The sequence below is a fragment of the Oncorhynchus clarkii genome, chromosome 20 (assembly GCF_045791955.1).
Source record: "Oncorhynchus clarkii lewisi isolate Uvic-CL-2024 chromosome 20, UVic_Ocla_1.0, whole genome shotgun sequence".
In the NCBI taxonomy this organism is placed as follows: domain Eukaryota; kingdom Metazoa; phylum Chordata; class Actinopteri; order Salmoniformes; family Salmonidae; genus Oncorhynchus; species Oncorhynchus clarkii.
This window is the reverse complement of record NC_092166.1, coordinates 15,981,431-16,004,330: the sequence shown is the minus strand read 5'-3', so window position 1 is coordinate 16,004,330 and position 22,900 is coordinate 15,981,431. Positions and strand designations below refer to the sequence as shown.

Below are 22,900 nucleotides of genomic sequence, written 5' to 3'. Positions count from 1 at the left end.
CTTATGAGCTTTGAGGGTACTATGGTGCTGAACGCTGAGCTGTAGTCAATGAACAGCATTCCCATAGTTGTTGCTATTGTCCAGGTGGGAGAGGGCAGTGTGGAGTGCAAAAGAGTGCATCATCTGTGAATCTGTTTGGGCGGTATGCAAATTGGAGTGGGTCTAGGGTTTCTGGGATAATGGTGTTGATGTGAGCCATTACCAACCTTTCAAGGCACTTCATGGCTACGGACGTGAGTGCTACGGGTCTGTAGTCATTTAGGCAGGTTGCCTTTGTGTTCTTGGTCACAGTGACTATGGTGGTCTGCTTGAAGCATGTTGGTATTACAGACTCAATCAGGGACATGTTGAAAATGTCAGTGAAGACACCTGCCAGTTGGTCAACACATGCCCGGAGAACACGTCCTGGTAATCCATCTTGCCCTGCAGCCTTGTGTATGTTGACCTGTTTAAAGGTCTTACTCACGTTGGCTACGGAGAGCGTGATCACACAGTCGTCCGGAACAGCTGATGCTTTCATGCATGCCTCAGTGTTGCTTGCCTCGAAGCGAGCATAGAAGGGATTTAGCTCGTCTGGTAGGCTCGTGTCACTGGGCAGCTCGCGGCTGTGCTTCCCTTTGTAGTCTGTAATAGTTTGCCAGCCCTGCCACATCCGACGAGTGTCAGCGCCGGTGTAGTATGATTCGATCTTAGCCCTGTATTGACGCTTTGCCTGTTTGCTGTTTCGTCGCAGGGTATAGCAGGGTTTGTTGTAAGCTTCCGGGTTAGAGTCCCGCACCTTGTAAGCGGCAGCTCTACCCTTTAGCTCAGTGCGAATGTTGCCTGTAATCCATGGCTTCTGGTTGGGGTATGTACGTACAGTCGCTGTGGGGACGACGTCCTCAATGCACCTATTGATAAAGCCAGTGACTGATGTGATGTATTTCTCAATGTCATTGGAAGAATCCCGGAACATGTTCCAGTCTGTGATAGCAAAACGGTCCTGTAGTTTAGCATTTCACGTTGGTAGGATATTTGTGATCTTACCTCATCTAGTTTATTGTCCAATGTTGCACGTTGGCGAGTAATATTGACAGTAACTGCAGCTTTCCTAGTTGTCGTCTGCTGGTCCGGACGAGGCATCCAACTCTTTGTCCTCTTCGTCGCTTCCTTTTGCGAATAATTGGGATGTCTGCCCTGTGGGGTGTTTGGAGAATATCGCGTGAGTCCTGCTTGCTACTGCTGCTGTTGTTGTTGTTGTTGTTGTTGTTGAAGAAATCTTTGTCTAATCCGAGATGAGTGATTGCTGTCCTGATATCCAGAAGCTCTTTTCTTCAGTAAGATACCGGTTGCAGAAACATTATGTACAAAATAATTTACAAATATCCCAACATACTGGCCTGAAGCTAGATCCCCTACATACTGGCCTGAAGCTAGATCCCCTACATATTGGCCTGTAGCTAGATCCCCTACATACTGGCCTGAAGCTAGATCCCCTACATACTGGACTGAAGCTAGATCCCCTACATACTGGCCTGAAGCTAGATCCCCGACATACTGGCCTGAAGCTAGATCCCCGATATACTGGCCTGAAGCTACATCCCCGACATACTGGCCTGAAGCTACATCCCCGACATACTGGCCTGAAGCTACATCCCCGACATACTGGCCTGAAGCTAGATCCCCGACATACTGGCCTGAAGCTAGATCCCCGACATACTGTCCTGAAGCTAGATCCCCGACATACTGGCCTGAAGCTAGATCCCCGACATACTTGCCTGAAGCTAGATCCCCGACATACTGGCCTGAAGCTAGATCCCCGACATACTGGCCTGAAGCTAGATCCCTTACATACTGGCCTGAAGCTAGATCCCCGACATACTGGCCTGAAGCTAGATCTCCGACATATTGGCCTGAAGCTAGATCCCCGACATATTGGCCTGAAGCTAGATCCCCGACATACTGGCCTGAAGCTAGATCCTTACATACTGGTCTTAACCTCTTAACACTGTTTTTTTTTCTCGTTATCTCCTGCACTGTTCAACCAATCCGGTAAATGTGGAGGAGAAGACTGAGTCTCCTTTTTAACATCCAAAAGTGGAAGTCATGTGGCAGGCTCTCTTTCCATTTCCTCTGAAAACCAGAACATCCGGTTGTTGGGGGACTCTGCAGAGGCTAGTTGTAAACACACACCGTAACATCGGTGGTACAGTAGACGGACAAACACTTTCCAAATTAAATGCAAAAAAGTTATCCAATGTTGGCATGAGCCTGGGGGTGGCGTAGTGACAATACAAGCAAGCAGCACTTTTCTACAAACATCCGCTATTACTCTTAATCATGGAAGCTAGTGGTGTTTATTGTAGAACAAGTGTGGGATGAAACTGTTCAGCACCACAGAACGCTCGAATAGAAACATATTGGAACAGAGATTACACATTCAGAACCTCTTAACCCAGGTCTCTCTGCAACGTTCTAGACCCTCTATGAAGATGCCTGTGTTCATTTATTGACATACTTCTGGTCTTAATTGTTTGAATAAATTATGCAGCCATACAAAAGTAGTGTACTATATTGGGACTAGGGTGCAGATTGAGACGCTTTCTGACTAGTTTCTACCGGCATTCTTGTTCAATTTTGGACTGGTCCTGTGGTTTTGGACTGGTTCTTGGGTTTTGGACTGGTTTGGACCGGTTCTGGGGTTTTGGACTGGTTTTGGACTGGTTCTGGTGTTTTGGACTGGTTCTGGGGTTTTGGACTGGTCCTGGTGTTGGACTGGTTTTGGACTGGTTCTGGGGTTTTGGACTGGTCCTGGGGCTTTGGACTGGTCCTGGGGCTTTGGACTGGTCCTGGGGCTTTGGACTGGTCCTGGGGCTTTGGACTGGTTCTTGGGTTTTGGACTGGTCCTGGCATTTTTCAGGAGTGATTTTAATCAAAATATCGGGACACACTTCTCCACTCTGATGCAGGAATATGGGAGCTGTTAGCAGCAAATTACTAAACCAACCCAAATATCCAGGTGACCCAGCTGGCTGATACTGGGGCACTGTCCAATGTTCACCAGTCTTCAGCAGTAGGCACTGCCCAATGTTCACCAGCCTTCAGCAGTAGGCACTGTCCAATGTTCACCAGTCGGCACTGCCCAATGTTCACCAGTCGGCACTGCCCCAATGTTCACCAGTCGGCACTGCCCCAATGTTCACCAGTCGGCACTGCCCCAATGTTCACCAGTCGGCACTGCCCCAATGTTCACCAGTCGGCACTGCCCCAATGTTCACCAGTCGGCACTGCCCCAATGTTCACCAGTCGGCACTGCCCCAATGTTCACCAGTCGGCACTGCCCCAATGTTCACCAGTCGGCACTGCCCCAATGTTCACCAGTCGGCACTGCCCCAATGTTCACCAGTCGGCACTGCCCCAATGTTCACCAGTCGGCACTGCCCCAATGTTCACCAGTCGGCACTGCCCCAATGTTCACCAGTCGGCACTGCCCCAATGTTCACCAGTCGGCACTGCCCCAATGTTCACCAGTCGGCACTGCCCCAATGTTCACCAGTCGGCACTGCCCCAATGTTCACCAGTCGGCACTGCCCCAATGTTCACCAGTCGGCACTGCCCCAATGTTCACCAGTCGGCACTGCCCCAATGTTCACCAGTCGGCACTGCCCCAATGTTCACCAGTCGGCACTGCCCCAATGTTCACCAGTCGGCACTGCCCCAATGTTCACCAGTCGGCACTGCCCCAATGTTCACCAGTCGGCACTGCCCCAATGTTCACCAGTCGGCACTGCCCCAATGTTCACCAGTCGGCACTGCCCCAATGTTCACCAGTCGGCACTGCCCCAATGTTCACCAGTCGGCACTGCCCCAATGTTTACCAGTCGGCACTGCGCCTCTCTCTCACACGCGCCTCTCTCTCACACGCGCCTCTCTCTCACACGCGCCTCTCTCTCACACGCGCCTCTCTCTCACACGCGCCTCTCTCTCACACGCGCCTCTCTCTCACACGCGCCTCTCTCTCACACGCGCCTCTCTCTCACACGCGCCTCTCTCTCGCTCTCTCGCTACCTCGCTCTCTCGCTCTCTCGCTCTCTCGCTCTCTCGCTCTCTCGCTACCTCGCTCTCTCGCTCTCTCGCTCTCTCGCTCTCTCGCTACCTCGCTCTCTCGCTACCTCGCTCTCTCGCTCTCTCGCTCTCTCGCTCTCTCGCTCTCTCGCTACCTCGCTCTCTCGCTCTCTCGCTACCTCGCTCTCTCGCTCTCTCGCTACCTCGCTCTCTCGCTACCTCGCTCTCTCGCTCTTTTCACCTCGCTCTCTCGCTCTTTTCACCTCGCTCTCTCGCTCTTTTCACCTCGCTCTCTCGCTCTTTTCACCTCGCTCTCTCGCTCTTTTCACCTCGCTCTCTTTTCACCTCGCTCTCTTTTCACCTCGCTCTCTTTTCACCTCGCTCTCTTTTCACCTCGCTCTCTTTTCTCCTCGCTCTCTTTTCACCTCGCTCTCTTTTCACCTCGCTCTCTTTTCACCTCGCTCTCTTTTCACCTCGCTCTCTTTCCTCGCTCTCTTTTCACCTCGCTCTCTTTTCACCTCGCTCTCTTCTCACTTCGCTCCCTCGCTCTCTCTCTTCTCACCTCGCTCTTTTCACCTCGCTCTCTCGCTCTTTTCACCTCGCTCTCTCGCTCTCTCGCTCTTTTCACCTCGCTCTCTCGCTCTTTTCACCTCGCTCTCTCGCTCTTTTCACCTCGCTCTCTCGCTCTTTTCACCTCGCTCTCTCGCTCTTTTCACCTCGCTCTCTCGCTCTTTTCACCTCGCTCTCTCGCTCTTTTCACCTCGCTCTCTCGCTCTTTTCACCTCGCTCTCTCGCTCTCTCTCTCTTCTCACCTCGCTCTCTCGCTCGCGCTCTCTTCTCACCTCGCTCTCTCTCTCTTCTCCGCTCGCGCTGTCTTCTCACCTCGCTCCCTCGCTCTCTCTCTTCTCACCTCGCTCTCTCGCTCTTTTCACCTCGCTCTTTTCACCTCGCTCTTTTCACCTCGCTCTTTTCACCTCGCTCTCTCGCTCTCTCTCTCTTCTCACCTCTCTCTCTCGCTCTTCTCACCTCGCTCTCTCGCTCTTCTCACCTTGCTCTCTCGCTCTTCTCACCTCGCTCTCTCGCTCTTTTCACCTCGATCTTTTCACCTCGCTCTCTCGCTCTTTTCACCTCGCTCTCTCGCTCTTTTCACCTCGCTCTCTCGCTCTTCTCACCTCGCTCTCTCGCTCTTCTCACCTCGCTCTTCTCACCTCGCTCTCTCGCTCTTCTCACCTCGCTCTCTCGCTCTTCTCACCTCGCTCTCTCGCTCTTCTCACCTCGCTCCCTCGCTCTCTCTCTTCTCACCTCGCTCTCTCGCTCTTTTCACCTCGCTCTTTTCACCTCGCTCTTTTCACCTCGCTCTCTCGCTCTTTTCACCTCGCTCTCTCGTTCTTTTCACCTCGCTCTTTTCACCTCGCTCTTTTCACCTCGCTCTCTCGCTCTCTCTCTCTTCTCACCTCTCTCTCTCGCTCTTCTCACCTCGCTCTCTCGCTCTTCTCACCTTGCTCTCTCGCTCTTCTCACCTCGCTCTCTCGCTCTTTTCACCTCGATCTTTTCACCTCGCTCTCTCGCTCTTTTCACCTCGCTCTCTCGCTCTTTTCACCTCGCTCTCTCGCTCTTCTCACCTCGCTCTCTCGCTCTTCTCACCTCGCTCTCTCGCTCTTCTCACCTCGCTCTTCTCACCTCGCTCTCTCGCTCTTCTCACCTCGCTCTCTCGCTCTTCTCACCTCGCTCTCTCGCTCTTCTCACCTCGCTCTCTCGCTCTTCTCACCTCGCTCTCTCGCTCTTCTCACCTCGCTCTCTCGCTCTTCTCACCTCGCTCTCTCGCTCTTCTCACCTCGCTCTCTCGCTCTTCTCGCCTCGCTCTCTCGCTCTTCTCGCCTCGCTCTCTCGCTCTTCTCGCCTCGCTCTCTCGCTCTTCTCGCCTCGCTCTCTCGCTCTTCTCGCCTCGCTCTCTCGCTCTTCTCGCCTCGCTCTCTCGCTCTTCTCGCCTCGCTCTCTCGCTCTTCTCACCTCGCTCTCTCGCTCTTCTCACCTCGCTCTCTCGCTCTTCTCACCTCGCTCTCTCGCTCTTCTCACCTCGCTCTCTCGCTCTTCTCACCTCGCTCTCTCGCTCTTCTCACCTTGCTCTCTCGCTCTTCTCACCTTGCTCTCTCGCTCTTCTCACCTTGCTCTCTCGCTCTTCTCACCTTGCTCTCTCGCTCTTCTCACCTTGCTCTCTCGCTCTTTTCACCTCGCTCTTTTCACCTCGCTCTCTCGCTCTTTTCACCTCACTCTCTCGCTCTTTTCACCTCGCTCTCTCGCTCTCTCGCTCTTCTCACCTCGCTCTCTCGCTCTTCTCACCTCGCTCTCTCGCTCTTCTCACCTCGCTCTCTCGCTCTTCTCATTTCGCTCTCTCGCTCTTCTCACCTCGCTCTCTCGCTCTTTTCACCTCGCTCTCTCGCTCTTTTCACCTCGCTCTCTCGCTCTTTTCACCTCGCTCTCTCGCTCTTTTCACCTCGCTCTCTCGCTCTTTTCACCTCGCTCTCTCGCTCTTTTCACCTCGCTCTCTCGCTCTTTTCACCTCGCTCTCTCTCTTCTCACCTCGCTCTCTCGCTCTTCTCACCTCGCTCTTCTCACCTTGCTCTCTCGCTCTTCTCACCTCGCTCTTCTCACCTTGCTCTCTCGCTCTTCTCACCTCGCTCTTCTCACCTTGCTCTCTCGCTCTTCTCACCTTGCTCTCTCGCTCTTCTCACCTTGCTCTCTCGCTCTTCTCACCTTGCTCTCTCGCTCTTTTCACCTCGCTCTCTCGCTCTTTTCACCTCGCTCTCTCGCTCTTTTCACCTCGCTCTCTCGCTCTTTTCACCTCGCTCTCTCGCTCTTTTCACCTCGCTCTCTCGCTCTTTTCACCTCGCTCTCTCGCTCTTCTCACCTCGCTCTCTCGCTCTTCTCACCTCGCTCTCTCGCTCTTCTCACCTCGCTCTCTCGCTCTTCTCACCTTGCTCTCTCGCTCTTCTCACCTCGCTCTCTCGCTCTTCTCACCTTGCTCTCACCTCGCTCTCTCGCTCTTTTCACCTCGCTCTCTCGCTCTTTTCACCTCGCTCTTTTCACCTCGCTCTCTCGCTCTTTTCACCTCGCTCTCTCGCTCTTCTCACCTCGCTCTCTCGCTCTTCTCACCTCGCTCTCTCGCTCTTCTCACCTCGCTCTCTCGCTCTTCTCACCTCGCTCTCTCGCTCTTCTCACCTCGCTCTCTCGCTCTTCTCACCTCGCTCTCTCGCTCTTTTCACCTCGCTCTCTCGCTCTTTTCACCTCGCTCTCTTTTCCTCTCGCTCTCTCTCTCTTCTCACCTCGCTCTCTCGCTCGCTCTCTGTTCTCACCTCGCTCTCTCGCTCGCGCTCTCTTCTCACCTCGCTCTCTCTCTCTTCTCCGCTCGCGCTGTCTTCTCACCTCGCTCCCTCGCTCTCTCTCTTTTCACCTCGCTCTCTTTTCACCTCGCTCTTTTCACCTCGCTCTTTTCACCTCGCTCTCTCGCTCTTTTCACCTCGCTCTCTCGCTCTTTTCACCTCGCTCTCTCGCTCTTTTCACCTCGCTCTCTCGCTCTTTTCACCTCGCTCTCTCGCTCTTTTCACCTCGCTCTCTCGCTCTTTTCACCTCGCTCTCTCGCTCTTTTCACCTCGCTCTTTTCACCTCGCTCTCTCTCTCTTCTCACCTCGCTCTCTCGCTCGCTCTCTCTTCTCACCTCGCTCTCTCGCTCGCGCTCTCTTCTCACCTCGCTCTCTCGCTCTTTTCACCTCGCTCTTTTCACCTCGCTCTGTTCACCTCGCTCTCTCGCTCTTTTCACCTCGCTCTCTCGCTCTTTTCACCTCGCTCTCTCGCTCTTTTCACCTCGCTCTTTTCACCTCGCTCTCTCGCTCTCTCTCTCTTCTCACCTCGCTCTCTCGCTCTTCTCACCTCGCTCACCTTGCTCTCTCTTCTCACCTCGCTCTCTCGCTCTTTTCACCTCGCTCTTTTCACCTCGCTCTCTCGCTCTTTTCACCTCGCTCTCTCGCTCTTTTCACCTCGCTCTCTCGCTCTTCTCACCTCGCTCTCTCGCTCTTCTCACCTCGCTCTCTCTCGCTCTTCTCACCTCGCTCTCTCGCTCTTCTCACCTCGCTCTTCTCACCTCGCTCTTCTCACCTCGCTCTCTCGCTCTTCTCACCTCGCTCTCTCGCTCTTCTCACCTCGCTCTTCTCGCTCTTCTCACCTCGCTCTTCTCACCTCGCTCTTCTCACCTCGCTCTTCTCACCTCGCTCTCTCGCTCTTCTCACCTCGCTCTCTCGCTCTTTTCACCTCGCTCTCTCGCTCTTCTCACCTCGCTCTCTCGCTCTTCTCACCTCGCTCTCTCGCTCTTCTCACCTCGCTCTCTCGCTCTTCTCACCTCGCTCTCTCGCTCTTCTCACCTCGCTCTCTCGCTCTTCTCACCTCGCTCTCTCGCTCTTCTCACCTCGCTCTCTCGCTCTTCTCACCTCGCTCTTCTCACCTCGCTCTCTCGCTCTTCTCACCTCGCTCTCTCGCTCTTTTCACCTCGCTCTCTCGCTCTTCTCACCTCGCTCTCTCGCTCTTTTCACCTCGCTCTCTCGCTCTCTCTCTTCTCACCTCGCTCTCTCGCTCTTCTCACCTCGCTCTTCTCACCTTGCTCTTCTCACCTCGCTCTTCTCACCTTGCTCTTCTCACCTTGCTCTCTCGCTTGTCTCACCTCGCTCTTCTCACCTTGCTCTCTCGCTCTTCTCACCTTGCTCTCTCGCTCTTCTCACCTTGCTCTCTCGCTCTTCTCACCTTGCTCTCTCGCTCTTCTCACCTTGCTCTCTCGCTCTTCTCACCTCGCTCTTCTCGCTCGCTCTCTCGCTCTTTTCACCTCGCTCTCTCGCTCTTTTCACCTCGCTCTCTCGCTCTTTTCACCTCGCTCTCTCGCTCTTTTCACCTCGCTCTCTCGCTCTCTCTCTCTTCTCACCTCGCTCTCTCGCTCGCTCTCTCTTCTCACCTCGCTCTCTCGCTCGCGCTCTCTTCTCACCTCGCTCTCTCTCTCTTCTCCGCTCGCGCTGTCTTCTCACCTCGCTCCCTCGCTCTCTCTCTTCTCACCTCGCTCTCTCTCTTCTCACCTCGCTCTCTCGCTCTTTTCACCTCGCTCTTTTCACCTCGCTCTTTTCACCTCGCTCTTTTCACCTCGCTCTCTCGCTCTTTTCACCTCGCTCTCTCGCTCTTTTCACCTCGCTCTCTCGCTCTTTTCACCTCGCTCTCTCGCTCTTTTCACCTCGCTCTTTTCACCTCGCTCTCTCGCTCTCTCTCTCTTCTCACCTCGCTTTCTCGCTCTTCTCACCTCGCTCTCTCTCTCTTCTCACCTCGCTCTCTCTCTCTTCTCACCTCGCTCTCTCTCTCTTCTCACCTCGCTCTCTCTCTCTTCTCACCTCGCTCTCTCGCTCTTCTCACCTCGCTCTCTCGCTCTTTTCACCTCGCTCTCTCGCTCTTTTCACCTCGCTCTCTCGCTCTTTTCACCTCGCTCTCTCGCTCTTCTCACCTCGCTCTCTCGCTCTTCTCACCTCGCTCTTCTCACCTCGCTCTCACCTCGCTCTCTTCTCACCTCGCTCGCTCTCTCTCGCTCTTCTCACCTCGCTCTCTCGCTCTCACCTCGCTCTCTCGCTCTTTTCACCTCGCTCTTCTCACCTCGCTCTCTCGCTCTTCTCACCTCGCTCTTCTCACCTCGCTCCTCGCTCTCTCTCGCTCTTCTCACCTCGCTCTCTCGCTCTTCTCACCTCGCTCTCTCGCTCTTCTCACCTCGCTCTCTCGCTCTTCTCACCTCGCTCTCTCGCTCTTCTCACCTCGCTCTCTCGCTCTTCTCGCCTCGCTCTCTCGCTCTTCTCACCTCGCTCTCTCGCTCTTCTCACCTCGCTCTCTCGCTCTTCTCACCTCGCTCTCTCGCTCTTCTCACCTCGCTCGCTCTCTCTCTTCTCACCTCGCTCTCTCGCTCTCTCGCTCTTTTCACCTCGCTCTCTCGCTCTTTTCACCTCGCTCTCTCGCTCTTTCACCTCGCTCTCTCGCTCTTCTCACCTCACCTCGCTCTTTTCACCTCGCTCTCTCTCTCTTCTCACCTCGCTCTCTCGCTCTTCTCACCTCGCTCTCTCGCTCTCTCGCTCTCCTCGCTTTCTCTCTTCTCACCTCGCTCTCTCTCTCTTCTCACCTCGCTCTCTCGCTCTTTCTCACCTCGCTCTCTCGCTCTTCTCACCTCGCTCTCTCGCTCTCGCTCTTTTCACCTCGCTCTCTCGCTCTCACCTCGCTCTCTCGCTCTTCTCACCTCGCTCCTCGCTCTCTCTCGCTCTTCTCACCTCGCTCTCTCGCTCTTCTCACCTCGCTCTCTCGCTCTTCTCACCTCGCTCTCTCGCTCTTCTCACCTCGCTCTTCTCACCTCGCTCTCTCGCTCTTCTCACCTCGCTCTTCTCACCTCGCTCTCTCGCTCTTCTCACCTCGCTCTCTCGCTCTTCTCACCTCGCTCTCTCGCTCTTCTCACCTCGCTCTCTCGCTCTTCTCACCTCGCTCTCTCGCTCTTCTCACCTCGCTCTCTCGCTCTTCTCACCTCGCTCTCTCGCTCTTCTCACCTCGCTCTCTCTCTTCTCACCTCGCTCTCTCGCTCTTCTCACCTCGCTCTCTCGCTCTTCTCACCTCGCTCTCTCGCTCTTTCACCTCTCCTCGCTCTCACCTCGCTCTCTCTCTCTCTTCTCACCTCGCTCTCTCTCTCTTCTCACCTCGCTCTCTCGCTCTTCTCACCTCGCTCTTCTCACCTTGCTCTCTCGCTCGTCTCACCCCGCTCTTCTCACCTTGCTCTCTCGCTCTTCTCACCTTGCTCTCGCTCTTCTCACCTTGCTCACCTCGCTCTTCTCACCTTGCTCTCTCGCTCTTCTCACCTCGCTCTCTCGCTCTTTTCACCTCGCTCTTTTCACCTCGCTCTCTCGCTCTTTTCACCTCGCTCTCTCGCTCTTCTCACCTCGCTCTCTCGCTCTTCTCACCTCGCTCTCTCGCTCTTCTCACCTCGCTCTCTCGCTCTTCTCACCTCGCTCTCTCGCTCTTCTCACCTTGCTCTCTCGCTCTCTCGCTCTCGCTCTCTCGCTCTTCTCGCCTCGCTCTCTCGCTCTTTTCACCTCGCTCTTCTCACCTTGCTCTCTCGCTCTTCTCACCTCGCTCTCTCGCTCTTTTCACCTCGCTCTTTTCACCTCGCTCTCTCGCTCTTTTCACCTCGCTCTCTCGCTCTTTTCACCTCGCTCTCTCGCTCTTTTCACCTCGCTCTCTCGCTCTTTTCACCTCGCTCTCTCGCTCTTTTCACCTCGCTCTCTCGCTCTCTCTCTCTTCTCACCTCGCTCTCTCGCTCGCTCTCTCTTCTCACCTCGCTCTCTCGCTCGCGCTCTCTTCTCACCTCGCTCTCTCTCTCTTCTCCGCTCGCGCTGTCTTCTCACCTCGCTCCCTCGCTCTCTCTCTTCTCACCTCGCTCTCTCTCTTCTCACCTCGCTCTCTCGCTCTTTTCACCTCGCTCTTTTCACCTCGCTCTTTTCACCTCGCTCTTTTCACCTCGCTCTTTTCACCTCGCTCTCTCGCTCTTTTCACCTCGCTCTCTCGCTCTTTTCACCTCGCTCTTTTCACCTCGCTCTCTCTCTTCTCACCTCGCTCTCTCGCTCTCTTTCACCTCGCTCTCTCGCTCTTTTCACCTCGCTCTCTCGCTCTCTTTCACCTCGCTCTCTCGCTCTTTTCACCTCGCTCTTTTCACCTCGCTCTCTCGCTCTCTCTCTCTTCTCACCTCGCTTCTCTCGCTCTTCTCACCTCGCTCTCTCTCTCTTCTCACCTCGCTCTTCTCTCTCTCGCTCTTCTCACCTCGCTCTCTCGCTCTTCTCACCTCGCTCTCTCGCTCTTTCTCACCTCGCTCTCTCGCTCTTCTCACCTCGCTCTCTCGCTCTTTTCACCTCGCTCTCTCGCTCTTCTCACCTTGCTCTCTCGCTCTTCTCACCTTGCTCTCTCGCTCTTCTCACCTTGCTCACCTCGCTCTTCTCACCTTGCTCTCTCGCTCTTCTCACCTCGCTCTCTCGCTCTTTTCACCTCGCTCTTTTCACCTCGCTCTCTCGCTCTTTTCACCTCGCTCTCTCGCTCTTTTCACCTCGCTCTCTTGCTCTTCTCACCTCGCTCTCTCGCTCTTCTCACCTCGCTCTTCTCACCTCGCTCTCTCGCTCTTCTCACCTCGCTCTCTCGCTCTTCTCGCCTCGCTCTCTCGCTCTTCTCGCCTCGCTCTCTCGCTCTTTTCACCTCGCTCTTTTCACCTCGCTCTCTCGCTCTTTTCACCTCACTCTCTCGCTCTTTTCACCTCACTCTCTCGCTCTTTTCACCTCGCTCTCTCGCTCTTCTCACCTCGCTCTCTCGCTCTTCTCACCTCGCTCTCTCGCTCTTCTCACCTCGCTCTCTCGCTCTTCTCACCTCGCTCTCTCGCTCTTCTCACCTCGCTCTCTCGCTCTTTTCACCTCGCTCTCTCGCTCTTTTCACCTCGCTCTCTCGCTCTTTTCACCTCGCTCTCTCGCTCTTTTCACCTCGCTCTCTCGCTCTTTTCACCTCGCTCTCTCGATCTTTTCACCTCGCTCTTTTCACCTCGCTCTTCTCACCTCGCTCTTCTCACCTCGCTCTCTCGCTCTTTTCACCTCGCTCTCTCGCTCTTTTCACCTCGCTCTCTCTCTTCTCACCTCGCTCTCTCGCTCTTCTCACCTCGCTCTTCTCACCTTGCTCTCTCGCTCTTCTCACCTCGCTCTTCTCACCTTGCTCTCTCGCTCTTCTCACCTCGCTCTTCTCACCTTGCTCTCTCGCTCTTCTCACCTTGCTCTCTCGCTCTTCTCACCTTGCTCTCTCGCTCTTCTCACCTCGCTCTCTCGCTCTTTTCACCTCGCTCTTTTCACCTCGCTCTCTCGCTCTTCTCACCTCGCTCTCTCGCTCTTCTCACCTCGCTCTCCTCACCTCGCTCTCTCGCTCTTCTCACCTCGCTCTCTCGCTCTTCTCACCTCGCTCTCTCGCTCTTCTCACCTCGCTCTCTCGCTCTTCTCACCTTGCTCTCTCGCTCTTCTCACCTTGCTCTCTCGCTCTTCTCACCTCGCTCTTTTCACCTCGCTCTTTTCACCTCGCTCTCTCGCTCTTTTCACCTCGCTCTCTCGCTCTTTTCACCTCGCTCTCTCGCTCTTTTCACCTCGCTCTCTCGCTCTTCTCACCTCGCTCTCTCGCTCTTCTCACCTCGCTCTCTCGCTCTTCTCACCTCGCTCTCTCGCTCTTCTCACCTCGCTCTCTCGCTCTTCTCACCTCGCTCTCTCGCTCTTCTCACCTCGCTCTCTCGCTCTTCTCACCTCGCTCTCTCGCTCTTCTCACCTCGCTCTCTCGCTCTTCTCACCTCGCTCGCTCGCTCTCTCTCTCTTCTCACCTCGCTCTCTCTCTCTTCGCTCGCTCGCTCTCTCTCTCTTCTCACCTCGCTCTCTCTCTCTTCTCACCTCGCTCTCTCTATAGAAGCGTCGTTCCAGTCGTCAGGTGAAGAGGAAGCGCTATGTAGAGGAACTGGAGTTCAGGATCTCAGACGATGATGGAGATGTTTCCCCCACTCCCAAGTCGCCCTTCAACACCTCTGAACAGCAGGTCAGCACCCACAATGTGTGCAGGTGTGCATGCGTTCCAGAGAGAAAATGTGTGAATAGGTTTGTGCTCATTGCTCTTACATTTGACTGTGCTAATGTTGTTCAAACTGTGTGACTGTAGGAGGTGGAGACAGAGGGGCCTGTGGTGGAGAAGATCCTGTCCATACGCATGGGGAAGAAAGAGGTGAGACAGCTGGGTCTGTGGAGAGAGAGAGGGTACCAGTGCCCTGGTGTCATCTTATGATGTGCTGTTCAACCAGCTCCAAGCAGATTACACACCCACATTTCCTGCCTCTTAGACAGCCACTTCATAGAGCAGTCTAGCAGTGGTCTGGAGAGGACACACTAGCAGTGGTCTGGAGAGGACACACTAGCAGTGGTCTGGAGAGGACACACTAGCAGTGGTCTGGAGAGGACACACTAGCAGTGGTCTGGAGAGGACACACTAGCAGTGGTCTGGAGAGGACACACTAGCAGTGGTCTGGAGAGGACACACTAGCAGTGGTCTGGAGAGGACACACTAGCAGTGGTCTGGAGAGGACACACTAGCAGTGGTCTGGAGAGGACACACTAGCAGTGGTCTGGAGAGGACACACTAGCAGTGGTCTGGAGAGGACACACTAGCAGTGGTCTGGAGAGGACACACTAGCAGTGGTCTGGAAAGTTACGAGACTTGTCACAATTCTACATGTATACTTATTTTCACTCTTTCTGTGCTTGTAGTTGATCCCTTAAACAGTGTTTTTATATTTTGTTTCATTACGGGGAAACTGGTAGACACATTGTTCGGGGTCAACACATTGGCTACATTGCATTGTGAAACTGTCTGAAACATGTTAGAAAATGCTCCAAACGAACAAAGTATTACATCAGAATCCCATTCTACATTATCTCTCAACAATTTGTAGTTATTTTTAAATGGTCCACTGTCCCATTTTTTTCAACATCAATTTATGGCACAGAGGTGAGTGTGTGTGTATGCGGGGTGAGAGGTGTGTGTGTGTGTATGCGGGGTGAGAGGTGTGTGTGTGTGTATGCGGGGTGAGAGGTGTGTGTGTGTATGCGGGGTGAGAGGTGTGTGTGTGTGTATGCGGGGTGAGAGGTGTGTGTGTGTATGCGGGGTGAGAGGTGTGTGTGTGTATGCGGGGTGAGAGGTGTGTGTGTGTATGCGGGGTGAGAGGTGTGTGTGTGTATGCGGGGTGAGAGGTGTGTGTGTGTATGCGGGGTGAGAGGTGTGTGTGTGTGTATGCGGGGTGAGAGGTGTGTGTGTGTGTATGCGGGGTGAGAGGTGTGTGTGTGTGTATGCGGGGTGAGAGGTGTGTGTGTGTGTATGCGGGGTGAGAGGTGTGTGTGTGTGTATGCGGGGTGAGAGGTGTGTGTGTGTGTATGCGGGGTGAGAGGTGTGTGTGTGTGTATGCGGGGTGAGAGGTGTGTGTGTGTGTATGCGGGGTGAGAGGTGTGTGTGAATGAGTGGGGTTTGTAAGTGGGGGCGGGGTGTGGAGAGAGAGGGGGTTTGGACATGGGTGGAGTGAGGGGGGCTATGTACGACGGGCTGGTGCCGAGTGAGGGGGTGTAGGGGGGTATGTGAGTGGTGTTTTTGTGTGAGTGAGTGGTGTTTTTGTGTGAGTGAGTGGTGTTTTTGTGAGTGAGTGGTGTTTTTGTGTGTGAATGAGTGGGGAATTTTGTGTGTGTGAGGGGTATATGTGTGAGTGAGTGTGTGGGGGTGTGGCGTGAGGGGGGTGGAGTGAGGGGATGTGGAGAGAGAGAGTGTGAGTGTGAGAGTGAGTGGGATATTTTGTGTGTGAATGGGGTTTGTGTGTGTGTCAGTGAGTGGGGTTTGTGTGTGTGTGAGGGGTATATGTGTGAGTGATTGAGTGGGGTTTGTGAGTGAGTGGGGTATTTTGAGTGAGTGGTGTGTGTGAGAACTGTGTGGTTTGTTTGAGTGAGTGTGTGGTTTGATTGTGTGAGTGGTGTTTGAGTGAGTGTTTGGGGTTTGAGGGGGGTGTGTGGAGTGAGGGGGGTGTGGACTGAGAGGGGGGAGTGGAGTGAAAGAGGTGTGTGTGTGTGTGTGTGTGTGGAGGGAGAGAGGGGGGCTTTGGGCGGGGGGTGTGGTGAGAGATTGGGGTCGATGGAGAGGAGGGTTGTGTGGTGGTGTGTGAGAGGAGTTTGAGTGTGTGGGGTTTGTTTGTGAGTGGGCTTTGTGTGTGTGTGGAGTGAGACAGGGTGTGTGTGTGGACATGTGGAGTGAGAGGGGGGCTGTGGACAGAGGGGAGGTGGAGTGAGAGACGGTGTGTGGTGTTTGTGTGTGTGAGTGGGGGGCTATGTACGGGGGTGTGTGGAGTGGGGGAGTGTAGAGAGAGGGGGGGTGTAGAGAGAGGGGGGTGTATGTGAGTGGTGTTTTTGTGTGTGTGAGTGGTATATTTGTGAGTGATTGATTGAGTGGGGTTTGTGTGGTGTGTGTGGAGTGAGAGAGTGGTGGGTGTGTGTGGATTGATGGGGGGTGTGTGAGAGAGAGGGGGGCTGTGAACGGGGGGTGTGGCGAGGGAGGGGTGTGGCGAGAAGGGGGTTGTTGACATGGGGGGTTGTGCGGGTGTGTGATGTTTGTATGAGTGAGTGGTGTGTTTGTGAGAGTGGTGTGTGTGTGAGTGAGTGAGTGGGGTCTGTGTGAGTGGGGTTTGTGGGTGTGTGTGTGGAGTGAGAGAGGGGGTGTGTGTGGAGTAAGACGGGGGGTGTGTGGAGAGGGGTGGGGGTGGATTGATGGTGGGGGGGTGTTGAGTGAGAGAGGGGTATGTGTGTGGAGAGAGAGGAGGGTTGTGTGGAGAGGGGTGTGTGTGGAGAGTTTGGTGTGTGTGTGGAGAGAGGGGGGGTGGAGTGCGAGAGAGGGGTGGCGAGTGTGTGTGTGTATGGAGTGAGAGAGGGTGTGTGGAGAGAGCGGGGGGGTGAGTGGTGTGTATGTGACTGAGTGGGGTTTGTGTGAGGGAGAGGTGTGTGTTAGAGGGGTGTTTGTGTGTGAGAGAGAGGTATGTGCGTGTGTGAGGGGTGTGTGTGTGCGGGAGAGGTGTGTGTACAGGAGAGGTGTGCGGGAGTGAGGTGTGTGTGTGTTTGGGAGTGAGTTGTGTGTGTGTTGTGTGTGTGTGTGCAGGAGTGGGAGAGAGGTGTCGAGTGTGTCTGTGAGCGTGCACAGTGTAGCGGTGTTGAGTGTGTCTGTGAGCGTGCACAGTGTAGCGGGCCCGAGTGTGTCTGTGAGCGTGCACAGTGTAGCGGGACCATGTGTGTCTGTGAGCGTGCACAATGTAGCGGGACCATGTGTGTCTGTGAGCGTGCACAGTGTAGCGGGCCCATGTATCTCTGTGAGCGTGCACAGTGTAGCGGGCCCGAGTGTGTCTGTGAGCGTGCACAGTGTAGCGGGCCCGAGTGTGTCTGTGAGCGTACACAGTGTAGCGGGCCCGAGTGTGTCTGTGAGCGTGCACAGTGTAGCGGGCCCGAGTGTGTGCGTGTTTAAGTGTTATTAGTGGTATGTACAGGATACAAATGGTATACACTGTCCAATGAAATGCTTACTGGCAGGTTCCTTATTGACAAGTCAACAACAATAAAAAGTAATAGAAGGATTTCAACACAAAGTAAATGGCTCAGTACAATATAATTAACATTTTAGCACAAGTATAATGCAGGAAGTCATAGAATATAGTCCAACATTTCCACGTATCATGGAAGGGGCATAGGGGCCATGGGTAAGGGCTTCATGAGTCATGTGGAGATGGTTGGGGGGGGGGTGTGTGTTATTGATTTTACAGCACCATGTGGAGATGGTTGGTAGGGGGGGGTTATTGATCGTACAGCACCAGGTGGAGATGGTTGGTAGGGGGGGGTTATTGATCTTACAGCACCATGTGGAGATGGTTGGTAGGGGGGGTTATTGATCGTACAGCACCATGTGGAGATAGTTGGTAGAGGGGGGGGGGGGTTATTGATTGTACAGCACCATGTGGAGATCGTTGGTAGGGGGAGGGGATTATTGATCGTACAGCACAATGTGGAGATGGTTGATAGGGGGGGGGGGGGGGGGGGGTTATTGATCGTACAGCACCATGTGGAGATGGTTGGTAGGGGGAGGGGATTATTGATCTTACAGCACCATGTGGAGATGGTTGGTATTGGGGGTTATTGATCTTACAGCACCATGTGGAGATGGTTGGTAGGGGGGGGGGTTATTGATCTCACAGCACCATGTGGAGATGGTTGGTAGGGTGGGGTTATTGATCGTACAGCTCCATGTGGAGATGGTTGGTGGGGGGGGGGGGGGTTATTGATCTTACAGCACCATGTGGAGATGGTTGGTAGGGGGGGGTTATTGATCTCACAGCACCATGTGGAGATGGTTGGTGGAGGGGGGGGGGGGGGGGGGGGTTATTGATCGTACAGCACCATGTGGAGATGGTTGGTGGGGGGGGGGGGGGGGGTTATTGATCGTACAGCACCATGTGGAGATGGTTGGTGGGGGGGGGGGGGGGTTATTGATCGTACAGCACCATGTGGAGATGGTTGGTGGGGGGGTGGGGTTATTGATCTTACAGCACCATGTGGAGATGGTTGGTGGAGGGGGGGGGGGGGGTTATTGATCGTACAGCACCATGTGGAGATGGTTGGTTGGTTATTGGGGGGGGGGGGTTATTGATCTTACAGCACCATGTGGAGATGGTTGGTGGGGGGGTGGGGTTATTGATCTTACAGCACCATGTGGAGATGGTTGGTAGGGGGGGGGGGGGGGGGGTTATTGATCGTACAGGACCATGTGGAGATGGTTGGTAAGGGGGGGTTATTGATCGTACACCACCAAGTGGAGATGGTTGGTGGGGGATGGGGTTATTGATCGTACAGCACCAAGTGGAGATGGTTGGATGGGGTAGGGTGGGGTTATTGATCTTACAGCACCATGTGGAGATGGTTGGTGGAGATGGTTGGGGGGGGGGGGTTATTGATCGTACAGCACCATGTGGAGATGGTTGGTAGGGGGGGGTTATTGATCGTACAGCACCATGTGGAGATGGTTGGTAGGGGGGGGGGGTTATTGATCGTACAGCACCATGTGGAGATGGTTGGTAGGGGGGGGTTATTGATCGTACAGCACCATGTGGAGATGGTTGGTAGGGGGGGGGGGGTTATTGATCGTACAGCACCATGTGGAGATGGTTGGTAGGGGGGGTTATTGTCAGTGTTTTGTTATTGTCTCCTAAAATATACAGAACTCTGCCAGAAGACGTTTGTTAGATGACTACTTTGTTAGAAAACGGTGGCCTTGATTTTATATATTTTTTGAGAAACATTAAAACTCACCCATCTTCTGACTCTAATCAACAACTGACACAAATGTAACTTTTTCCAAAGATGGAATCGGGAGAGAAAATGGAAGTGGAAGAATTCTTTGTCAAATTCAAGAGCTTGTGAGTACCAACACGACTGTGGCCTTGGTTCACCGTGTCATTTTATTTCCTCCAGCTTCGGGGGAAATGGTGGATTAATGTGAAATCAAATAAACACTCTGTAAACCACAGGTTTAATGTTTGGACTGAAGAGGAAATTCTATAATGCTATAAATCTCTAGATTAGCACATTTGGTTTTGTGATGGTGTGTCTGTGTTTTGCATTGTCTTTTTGTGAGGTGTGTTTATGGTGTATGAGATATGATGTGTATATTATAGCATCTGTCACGGGTGGGTGTATTTGAGTGAGTTAATAGTGTATATGTATGTAATGGTGTGTGTTCCCCCGCTCTCTCTGTGTAGCTCCTACCTGCACTGTCGCTGGGCAGATCTGGAGGAGCTGGAGAAGGACAAAAGGATCCACCAGAAGGTCAAGCGGTTCAGGGCCAAACAGGCCCTCTCCACCTTCGTGACAGAGGTCAGTCCCACAGTTCTGTCTTCCCTCGGTGTCTTCCTTTCTGTCTTCCCTCACCAGGCCATTCACTCTCTGCTATGGTAACACGAACCTCAAGGTCTCCATCCTTCTCTCATCCCTTTCTCCCTCCCTCCAGATGGATGACGAGCCTTTCAACCCAGACTACGTTGAGGTGGACCGGGTACTGGACGTGTCAGAGAGCACAGATGAGAACGGAGAGGTGCGTTCCTTTTCTTGCTCTCTCCCTCCTTCCTGTTCTATATGGCCTCTAAACAACCTCAAACGTTGGAATACGTTTGGTTATGTTGTTGATTGAAGTTGATGCTTTGGCTAAATGTTCCTTTTTAAGTTCCGAACAAACGTTGCCCTTTCCTTTCCTGTCGCAGGAAGACACACACACACACACACACACTATTCCCCACCCAACACACACACACACTATTCCCCACCCAACACACACACACACACACTATTCCCCACCCAACACACACACGCACACTAACCCCCCCAATACACACGCACACTAACCCCCCCAATACACACGCACACTATCCCCCCAACACACACACGCACACTATCCCCCCCAACACACACACACACATGCACACTAACCCCCCCAACACACACGCACACTAACCCCCCCAACACACACGCACACACTAACCCCCCAATACACACGCACACACTATTCCCCACCCACCCAACACACACACACACGCACACTAACCCCCCCAACACACGCACACTAACCCCCCAACACACACACACGCGCACACTAACCCCCCAACACACACACACACACGCACACTAACCCCCCCAACACACGCACACTAACCCCCCAACACACGCACACCAACCCCCCCAGCACACGCACACCAACCCCCCCAACACACGCACACCAACCCCCCCAACGCACGCACACGAACCCCCCCAACGCACGCACGCACACTAACCCCCCCAACGCGCACGCACGCACACTAACCCCCCCAACGCACAGACACGCACACTAACCCCCCCAACGCACACGCACACTAACCCCCCCCCCCCCCCCAACGCACACGCACACTAACATCCCCCCCGACACACGCACACTAACAGCACACACGCACACTAACCCCCCCACGTACTATCGCCCTCTCTGCCCCAACACACACGCACACTAACCAACACACGCACACTAACCAACACACTTATTTCCCCCCCCCCCCCCCCCCCCCCCCCCCCCGGCGCGCACACTAACCCCTCCGGACGCGCGCACACACACACTAACCCCAAAACACACTTACCCCTCCCCACATACTAACGCCCTCTCTGCCCCAACACACACACTAACCCCAACCTCTCTCTGCCCCCCAGCCTGTAAAGCTGTACCTGGTGAAGTGGTGTTCCCTGCCCTATGAGGATATAACTTGGGAGCTGAAGGCCGACATCGACCAGGCCAAGATGGATGAGTACGAGGCCGTGGCGGCCCGTCAGCCCGAGACCAAACGCGTGGTGTGTAAAATAAAAACATCACACACTATACACTCCCCTGCTGCCCTTTTCTGGCCCCAGCCCTTTAACGGTCCTAGCCCTTTAACGGTCCCAGCCCTTTAACGGTCCCAGCTCTTTAACGGTCGCACAGAAACCACTAACGGTAGACACACTATACACTCCCCTGCTGCCCTTTTCTGGCCCCAGCCCTTTTCTGGCCCCAGCCCTTTAACGGTCCCAGCCCTTTAACGGTCCCAGCCCTTTAACGGTCCCAGCCCTTTAACGGTCCCAGCCCTTTAACGGTCCCAGCCCTTTAACGGTCCCAGCCCTTTAACGGTCCCAGCCCTTTAACGGTCCCAGCCCTTTAACGGCCCCAGCCCTTTAACGGCCCCAGCCCTTTAACGGTCCCAGACCTTTAACGGTCCCAGACCTTTTCTGGTCCCACAGAAACCACTAACGGTAGACTTTTATTTGAAACAGGAGCGACCTCCCACCGAAAACTGGCAGAAATCCGAGAGTTCCAGGGATTATAAAAACGACAACGCGCTCAGGGAATACCAGCTGGAGGGAGTGAACTGGCTGCTCTTCAACTGGTACAATACGTAAGGAGAAGTACTAAAACCTACTGTTCGTGTGTGCATGTGTTAAGATATATGACGTGTGTGTGTGTGAGACTCAATTACAGTGGCGAGAACAAGTATTTGATACACTGCCGATTTTGCAGGTTTTCCTACTTACAGAGCATGTAGAGGTCTGTAATTTTTGTCATAGGTACATGTCAACTGTGAGAGATGGAATCTAAATAAAAAAAAAATCCAGAAAATCACATTTTATGATTTTTAAGTAATTAATTTGCATTTTATTGCATTACATAAGTATTTGATACATCAGAAAAGCAGAACTTAACCTGTTGCGACTACCAAACCCGGATCCGGGATTCTATTTAAGCTCATTACCATAACGCAACGTTAACTATTCATGAAAATCGCAAATGAAATGAAATAAATATGCTATCTCTCAAGCTTAGCCTTTTGTTAACAACACTGTCATCTCAGATTTTCAAAATATGCTTTTCAACCATAGGAAAACAATAATTTGTGTAACAGTAGCTAGCTAGCGTAGCATTTAGCATTAGCGTTAGCATTTAGCAGGCAACTATCACAAAAACAAGTAAAGCCTTCAAATAAAATAACTTACCTTTGAAGAACTTCTGATGTTTTCAATGAGGAGACTCTCAGTTAGATAGCAGATGCTCAGTTTTTCCAAAAAGATTCTCATGAGAGCCAGTTTCATCATAGAGTTTGATGGTTTTTGCGACTGTACTTGAAGAATCTTGAAGTCTTTCGGATTGACTGAGCTTCAAATCTTAAAGTAATGATGGCCTGTCATTTCTCTGCTTATTTGAGCTGTTCTCGCCATATGGACTTTAACCAAATAGGGCTATCTTCTGTATACACAACACAACTGATTGGCTCAAACGCATTAAGAAGGAAAGACATTTAAAAAATGTAGCAAATAGTAAAAAATAAAGAAATACAATTGAATTAATAGGTGTCCAATTTTTTGACTGGTACTGTATATATTATGGAACTATTACATAGTATAATATACAAGATATCTACTGATACTGTATATATTATGGAACTATTACATTGTATAATATACAAGATATCTACTGACTAAAGTCTGCCTTCATAACCCACAACTACTCAATAACAAGTAGGACCATATATGCTATGTGTTTATCCAACACACTCGCATAGATAATACTGAACCATGTCACCCAGCATGTGTAAATACAATCAACACATCCATGCCCCATATTGTGTCCT

General features: G+C 53.2%; 1 protein-coding gene across 1 annotated transcript in view; it reads left to right on the top strand.

The window, feature by feature from the left end:
* Positions 1 to 22,900, top strand: part of LOC139376006 (chromodomain-helicase-DNA-binding protein 7-like) — a 107,614-nt gene that overhangs the window by 54,845 nt on the left and 29,869 nt on the right. The window contains exons 5-11 of the mRNA XM_071118038.1: positions 13,573 to 13,698; positions 13,819 to 13,881; positions 19,086 to 19,141; positions 19,484 to 19,598; positions 19,732 to 19,815; positions 20,952 to 21,089; positions 21,549 to 21,670. Coding sequence (XP_070974139.1) covers positions 13,573 to 13,698; positions 13,819 to 13,881; positions 19,086 to 19,141; positions 19,484 to 19,598; positions 19,732 to 19,815; positions 20,952 to 21,089; positions 21,549 to 21,670 — 704 coding nt within the window. The remainder of the gene's footprint in view (positions 1 to 13,572; positions 13,699 to 13,818; positions 13,882 to 19,085; positions 19,142 to 19,483; positions 19,599 to 19,731; positions 19,816 to 20,951; positions 21,090 to 21,548; positions 21,671 to 22,900) is intronic.